We start from the raw sequence: 8470 nt of genomic DNA, 5'->3' as shown, positions 1-8470 counted from the left end.
TCAAATACTACTTGAAAAATCTATAATCAAGCAGATCCTACGTCTCATTTCTATACACTTGAATTTGACCGGAACAAATTAGAATTGTTGCGCCTTTTTCCCGCTATAGAAGTAATAAATAAAGATACCTAATAAATTTCTACTAATGTTTCAAGATTCAAGAAAATAGTGAAATTATAAGATTTGCTATGATAAGTTGGCCTTCGATTGATTACTGATACTATGTTGGAATACAATTACAACACATGCTAAACCCCAAAAGCAGCACCAATAACAAAAGAACGTAAATGCATGTGTCGACTTGTAGCAATGCCGCAACTAAAAACTGGAAAAAGAATCCTCATACCAGATGCGGCACTTGGAAAACCCATAGGCCATAGGAGGAAATTAAACGTCTTATCCTCTCACTATTTTCTTTTTTTGAATAAATAAAAATGACTTTTAGATCTTTACCTATAAAAATGGAGATCTCTAGTTAAAAAAAAAAAGGACACCTAAAAGAAAAAGTAATGGGCCAAAAAACTCTCCCATAAAATAGTGACTCACACTTCCTTATAATGCCATCGAAATTGGTGACATTTCAACATCATGTTCTTCAAAGACAATGACTAGAATTTCACGAACAAAGGAGTCCTAGAAAAGGAAAAAAGTCCTTTTAAAAGGTCAAAAACAACTCTACAATAACAGCGTAACCAGGAAAAAGTACACGCAATCATGGTTGAGCAGCATTAGCAATACTTGCTCTTCGAAAATGCAACACTCTGTAAGAGTTGTAAAATATGAAGGAAATCTTATGGAATGCCACAAAATAATAAGCTGAATCCACAATAAATCATGCAAAAGAAATGAATGAGATGATGCTATAGATCCAGCTGATTGCGACAAGACGCGGACTTGACCAACGAAAAATATATTTATATATTTGTGAGAAAAATCAAAAGAAGCTATGGCTAAGTATCAAGACTACCAAAACTGGGACTTGTACATGCTGACCATGAAAACCCCTTGAAGAAAAGAGGAACATCAGGACCTCGGCATTTCTTGCTAGAGCACCAGGTCAGATCCACAAGCAAAGAGAAAAGACAGGAGCCTTGTTTTCTTCAGCTAGTTACAAGAAAATTCCCTTCCAACCCAATATACAGCATCAGTAACATCGCATCCACTCCAAAGTGGAAGGCCTTCACCCCCCTGAGCAATCACCATGACCCAACACCTCCATGGCAAAGCAAAATAACCCCTCCCATGGTGCTGATACATGCGTCTGACAACTTGAATGCAAATTTCTTCCATTGTCAGAAAATGGCAATGACTTGACACATGAATGCAATATTGGATCCGACTCGACACAACTACATGCATGCAGGGACATGAAAAAAAAAAGTTTGCATCAAGTACCCACAACTTTAAACTGAAATGGCACGGCTAATAGCCATCTGGGCCCACAGAGCAGATTCCTTAATCAAATGGTCATCTGACGACAAGCATTCAATCAAAAAGTCTTTGCTCGATACTGATTGTTGAATCAGAGAACCGGCATTACTGCCCAGAGTATCTGCTAAATCTCCCAGAACTCCAATAGCTGTCTTCATTACCACATCATCCCTGTAATTTGAGAAAAGGGGGTAAAAATCCAGGAAATCAGAACACCAATGGCCTTCATGAATAGAGCAAAAAAGAGAACTAGAATACTTACATGTCTTTCTCCATATAAATACTATCCAGGAATTGAAGGATATGAGGTGCATAGGATATCAGAAGCTGAGTCTTAGGTGAGTTCTTGAAGCCCTGAAATATGCCGGAATAAGCCTCCAAGATTCCATTTCTCAGAAGATTCGTGTAATCTAACATCTCATCATCACCACCAGATGTGTGTGCTGAAAGCTCTGCAGCACTCTGGAGCATAGGCATGGCATATATCAAGTACTTCTCAAAATTCTCTCCTATCGCCAAGGCTATGTCACCAAAGCATGAAAATATTGGTGGCTTCACAGAACGGTGTAGCTGGTTACTTGATAGGTCCTTGAGAAGCTGTGTCATTATACCATCACAATAAGGTGTGATCTTATCCTCCAAAGCTCTGCATAAATCACCCACAACACCTACAGTGACAGCACAGACTTGGTACTCCTCAAAATTCTGAAGACCCATTTCCAGGTACTTGTAAAATTCAGTCATGTACTTGGCAAAGTCAGGACCAGTTGCATAGGCAAGTGCTCCAATGGCAAGCATAGCTTCCTCATGCACAGTAGCACTTCTACATGCAAAAACCCTGAGGAAAAGGCTCATGATCTGATCAGCATACTGCAAAAAAGCACACTTTGTTGGCTCCGAGGCCCCTAACTTCTGAATAATAACCTGTAAGCACCCACACAAAAGACCTTGCAACTCGCTCTGCTTCTCTCTTTCATCAGATGAAAGCTTCTGCATCTCAAGAGTCTGGTGGAGCTCCATCATAATGATGGGAACTAGTTGCAAAACCATGGGAATTGTCTCATCAGGTGAACACCTCACAGCTTCATTAAGTGCCTCATATGCAGCAGTCCTAAGTCGGGACTCACCAGCATCTTCTCTGTGGGTCACAGTGAGAAGGGATTGCACAATTTCCTGGAAAAAAGGGGTCAAGGGAGATGATGCAACCACATCCCCGTACCCTTGGGCAAGAAAATAGAGAGCACCACAAGCTTTTTCAGCAACATTTGGAGCATCCTTCATGCTCTGAAGTAGAACTGTAACGATCTGTTGGCAGTTTCCTGGAGTAATAATGGGTACCTCCACTGTTGAACCATGAAGAAATTCAAATATTCTTCCAAGGGTCCATGCTGTAGTGTCCTTCACATGTCTATTGGCATCCTTTGTCAATGCGGTAAGCATGAAATTTAGCGCACTATTAACGATGGGTGTCAGCTTATCAGGTGAAGGACCTTCTAAAATCGAGCCAAAGGCATAAGTGGCAGCCTCCCTTTGCCTCCAATCAGGTTTTGTGATGTTCTCTTCAATGAATGGCATTACAAGAGGGACGATGTCATCTCCTACAGTTCTTGCAACCAAACCAAGGCAAGTGCCACCAGCCATTGCAAGATTCCAAGCAACTTCATCCTGATCCTGCTCTTCTTCTTGCTTAAGAAGTGTCTCCAATAACATAGGGACAAGTGCAGGGAGTGCCTGCTTGATGAAATTATAGCAAGGAACATCGGAATCTGCAGTAAAATCACCCCCATAATCTTCTAAAATATCAATCTCCTCATCACAGATCGTGCTCCAAAATTCAATCGCTTGAAGAGCAACAGGCTCCTCATCCTCTCTAACAGCCTTTGCAGTTATGCTAAAGATGTCTTGAATATAAGGAGATAATTTCTCATAGTATGTTGATGAAATCGAGACTAAACATTCAAAAGCAGCCTGCCGAATTTTGACTTCAGGAGACAGAGTGGACTGGCAGACAACTCTCATAATAAAGTCGCGCTCCATATCATTGTTGAAATTTGCCTGAGCAAAACCAAGTGCATTATATAATGCTCGGGTAGCAGCAAGCTTCACATCATTGTTCCCTTCTTCAGCATTCATACCTTGAACTACAGCTGTAAGGATTTTATTTACTTGATCCTGCTCTACGACATCAGGAGAAACTTCTTCGCATAAATACCCGACTGTCTCTAAAGTAGCTTGCTTGACATGGGCAGGGAGCTGCTGATTTGACAAGAGTGATGCTATCAACTCAGGCCACTGCTTCTGCGGCAGCTCAATGCCAGCAACCTTGGCAATGACTTGTGAAGCAGTTGAACGAGCATCAGGTGCCAGAGAAGAGAGGGTCTGTAGCAAGCATGTTTTAATTTGGGTCTTCACAGCCATATCAAGTAATAGCCATCTTTGGACAAGTTCATGTTTCCTGTGTTGCTCCTTGGCATCCAAAGCATTTTTTAGTATAAGACCTGCCAACTTACGACTATCAACTGGCTTCTCCTCACTAGCCAACTCTCCTGCCAGAGACAGCAGGAAACCAGGAAGATTTTGCTCCTGAAACTGTTTCAATGTTTCTTCTGCATGTTTTCTCACTGCTGAATCAACTGATTGTGCATTTAGAAGGACCTGAGTGACTTCCATAGCCATATGGTTCCTGAAAACACATGAGATATCCCCTATGTAAGATATCTCAGGTTCATAAACGCCAAATAGTGTTTGAACAACCAGAGAATCCACTTAGTGATCATGTTGTTCAACAATTTGTACTGGATTATAATATGGATTACAATACAGTACTAAAAAATAATGGAATTATTTAGTAGATGTTTGGTTCATTGAAATAAAAATGAATGTTAAAGTATAATATGCGTTTTGTTTTGCACCCACAGGTGTGGCCTATTGGTCAATGAAGTCGGTTGAGAACATAAGGTCTTAGATTCAAATCCCAACACAAACAAAAAACACTAGGTGATTCTTCGTTCTTCCTATCCGTCCTAGACTTGGTAGACAAAGTTATCTGTGGTTGGTGGGAGGTGGGAGATATCCCTGGAATTAGTCAGGGTGCATGAAAGCTGGCCCGGACACCATGGTTATAAAAAAAATTGCGTTTAGTTTTACAGTAGGTAATCTTGAAAAACCTTGTATTTTAATATTTAACATTGGTCTTCTTAAAGGACATTGGGAGAAAAGCATTTTTGTCATTTAACTGTTTGATCCTAGGATTGTTATTTCACACTGAATGTGGTGCAAAAACAACACCAATGGTGGTATAAGTATAACTAATCCTGGAATTCATTATTTTAAGCTAGTAATATTAATTCCAGGATTGCTTATAAACAAAACAAAAAATCCAACAAAACACAGGATTAAAAGTCATATTCTATCCCATGGCTGCTTTTCTTTATCCCATTTACCAAAAAACTTAAAGTAAACTGAATGCTCAAGGTTAACCAAATCAAGAACTTGAAAAGTAACCACATCAAATAGACAAAGAGATCAACTTCTGCAATGCAACAACGAATTGTTGGTGACAAGATAAGAACTAGGACAGCTAATTTATTTTTCCTAGGGTTATCATTCTATATGAATGTTGACATTCGGATATTGAGTTGACTAATTAATTTATCTAATTGGTTATTTATTCAAGTATCTTAGGTCTATGATACGGGGGAATAGAGAGATTGACAAGGATGTCACGCACCGTATTGATGCAGGGTTGAAGTGGAGGCTCACAACGGAACTCTTGTGTGATAAGAAGGTGCCTCCTATGCTTAAAGGTAAGTTCTTCAGAGTGGCAATCCGACCGGCTATGATGGAGCAGAGTGTTGGCCAGTTAAGAACTCCCACATCCATAAGTTGAAGGTGGCGGAAAAGAGGATGTTGAGATGGATATGTGGACTTACAAGAGAGATAGGGTTAAAAATGAGGCTATTCGAGAGAAGATGGGAGTGGCTTTGGTGGAAGACAAGATGCGGGAAGTGAGGTTGAGGATGCAATGGTTTGGGCATGTGATGAGAAGGTGCACGGATGCTCCAGTATGGAGGTGTGAGAGGCTGGCTATGGATGGTTTAAGGACGGGTAGAGGTAGGCCGAAGAAATATTGAAGGGAGGAAATTAGGCATGACATGGAGAGGTAACAGCTTACGGAGGACATGAACCTTGATAGGAAGGTGTGGAGGCCCGAATCAGGGCAGAGGATTAGTGGGTAGGAGTGTGTCGGTAATAGTAGGGAAGAATGCTTTGTTTGTATCTGTGCCTGTAGTTTCTTGTTTGTAGTGTTCTGGTGATGTTTGTGATCTCGAATAGATAGTTTATAGTATTACTCTATTAGCGTCTTGTTTCTATTATTATCTAAAAGTGTGTAATCCCATTTTGTTGTTTATTTTTATGTTTTTTTGTTTGTTATACTGTTATTTGTCCTGAGCTGAGGGCCTATCGGAAACAGCCTCTCTACTTCATATGAGGTAGTGGTATGGACTGCACACACTTCACTCTCCTCAGACCCCACTTTCTAGGAATACACTGGGTAATGTTGTTGTTGTTGTTGTTTAATAATTTTACAAGACTTCTATATTCTTGAAGTTTTTTTGATAAGGTAGATATTTTATTAAAAGGTACCAAGATGGTACAGGAAAAGAAACAGAAACACCATAAAACAAAAAGTAGCGTCCTATACTCTTCTTCCTAGCATGTCCACTAAATCCATATACTGACTCAAACTATCTATTAAGCTGCCTTTGTTCCAGAAACACAAATTTTGTAAGCTTTGTTCCAGAAATATGAGTTCCCTGCCCTTCAAAGCAAGCTTTGTTCCATGAAAATATATTGCATTACATCAATTAATAGGCAAGTAGAAATTGAAAGTTTGCTACGAGGAAGGTTAGCCTTGTTAATTAATATATGATAAAAAATAAAAAGTAAAGAGTATTTGAAGAATTCAATAGGATTGTTAAAATAAACCACAAGTCTAAAATATTTTCCATCACTGATATCCAATGGTTATAAGGTAATAAGTGTATTGACCGCCTCCTGCAACCATTTTGTAATTTTCAATAGTCTAACAATTCAATAAAATCAATCACAACTTTTTGTTTGACTTGATAAAGTAGAATTAGTCTAATTCTATGTAGCTCGGACTCGTCAAAAGTGTCATTATTTTGAAGAATCCGACACGGGTGTGGCATTGAAAGTGAAAAGTCTGCACAACTTAGAACTAATTTAGCCAACAACTAATTGCAACTCCTCGTGGGACAATACTCTATTTATCACTTCATTACTTGATTGATCCATTACACGTATGTGTGTGTAGACAGAAAAAACAACACACACACAAAAAAAAATCACTCAGCTGCAAGTAATTAGTAAAGTTTATGCAGACTGTTGAGGCAAAAAAAATCCTTTTGTGTTTTCAAAAGCACTCCAGAGCTCAATCAAACAGCAGAAGTAATGACTCCTCACTTTTTAAGGTGTACATAATAGCAACTTAATAAGCCGCAATTACTGAAAACTATTCATGAAGATAGGATCATTAAACGGATCGACTACAAAACCTAGTTCATGTAAAGTACATCACTTGGAGAACTTCCAATTTCAATAAAATTAACTGAGCACATCATCGGGCATACTAGATCTCAGTCCAAACTCAAAAACACAATCAATAACAAGTATAAATGCAAATAAGTGAATCAAAAGATCGGAACGAAAGACGAATAAACCTAAAGTTCAATTATTGAACATTAGATGAAGCTTAAAATCAGTTATACAAAAAATTAATCAATTTTGCAAACATATAATGAAAAAAAATGAGTGAATTTACCTGAAAATTAGAGATACAGTGTGGGATTGAATGAATAAAAACGGCGCCTAAACTGAAACCCTAGAGAGAGAGAGAGAGAGTAGGAAAGAGTGAGAGATCACTCGAATTTAAAGGGGAACTTAGAATTATTATTATGCAAATCTATTATATCTGTGCTACTACTAGTATATTGTTTTCCCCACTTCTAATTTAATTGGGTATTAATCTGCAACGTGCAGGGATCAGATAAGTTTGAAAAATCCAATTGGCTTCTACACGCGCGGCAGTGAATGATCTGATTGGTGGAGTAATATCTAACTCCTACTGTCAACAACTAACGTAAGTACTTATTTTACTTTGGTCGGGTTAATGAAATTAGTCGATCAAAAGTAATTTTATCAATATACCTCTAATTAAATTGTATACCTATTTTTAAAGTAATACTTCCTCCGTTTCACAATAAGTTAATTATTAAATTTTGACATACATATTAAAAAAAAAATAAAGACATAAATTTATCATGTTTTTTCATTTTTACGCTCTTCAAAAGCAAAGACACATGATACATCACTCTCAATGCATATTTCATGAAGGGTAAATTTGGAAAAAATTTCTAACATCTATCTTGAATTGTGAATCATTCACTTATTTTGAAACATTTGTGCATAGAATGAAAAAACGGACTGTGCTAGCAGATCTGAACGTCAATTTTAGGTTGATAACATGGTTGGTGTGGTTTTATGACTTTAAAATCTCATTTTGACCCTCGGTTCAGAAAGTTGTGAAATTGAATTTCGGAGGTCAACTTTGTGAAAACGACGTCTTTCAAAAATATGATATCTCCATTGAGTCCGAATCATCGAATTTGATAGTGTAACATATTTCGTTTGCGTTCACAGAAGTTCGGATGAATTTCGACGGGTCTGCAAAGACTTAGACCCTATATATACTCATGTTTCGCCTTTTTCCCTATTATTGAAACTTGGAGTTTAGTGTTTCACACTTTTGAGCAATTTCTTCAATTTCTAAGCTTTGGTAAGCTTCTAAATATTTATTTCAACTACTTTACTCCAATTTTATTATTAATTCTTATTGTAACGCGGATTAAAGTGAAAATTATGAATTTTGGCCCGGAAGACCTAAAACTTGTATTTCTTTGCTTCAAACCTCGTTTTCAACCCATTTTTACTTGAATAAGTTTTTAATCTTATAATT

At 37.9% G+C, this 8470-nt stretch overlaps 1 protein-coding gene across 1 annotated transcript; it reads right to left on the bottom strand.

Annotated features, from left to right (window-relative positions):
* Nucleotides 1-780: 780 nt before the first annotated feature.
* On the bottom strand, nucleotides 781-7542 carry LOC107873154 (importin subunit beta-1). The gene is made up of 3 exons (XM_016719897.2): nucleotides 7277-7542; nucleotides 1694-4114; nucleotides 781-1602 (listed from the first exon to the last, which is right to left on the bottom strand). The coding sequence occupies exons 2-3, from the start codon at nucleotides 4105-4107 to the stop codon at nucleotides 1404-1406; spliced, it is 2613 nt and encodes an 870-aa protein (XP_016575383.1). The 5' UTR covers nucleotides 4108-4114; nucleotides 7277-7542; the 3' UTR covers nucleotides 781-1403.
* Nucleotides 7543-8470: the final 928 nt, after the last annotated feature.

Source organism: Capsicum annuum, chromosome 6 (genome assembly GCF_002878395.1).
Source record: "Capsicum annuum cultivar UCD-10X-F1 chromosome 6, UCD10Xv1.1, whole genome shotgun sequence".
Lineage (NCBI taxonomy): Eukaryota > Viridiplantae > Streptophyta > Magnoliopsida > Solanales > Solanaceae > Capsicum > Capsicum annuum.
The sequence above is the reverse complement of the archived record's forward strand: the minus strand, read 5'-3'. Positions and strand labels throughout refer to the sequence as shown.

Bases quoted from the DNA above. Each gene is read 5' to 3' on its own strand.
- LOC107873154 (XM_016719897.2), bottom strand. From the start codon at position 4,107: ATGGCTATGGAAGTCACTCAGGTCCTTCTAAATGCACAATCAGTTGAT. The intron at 1,603-1,693 runs GTAAGTATTCTA...CTCAAATTACAG, and splicing joins ATTTATATGGAGAAAGACAT to GGATGATGTGGTAATGAAGA.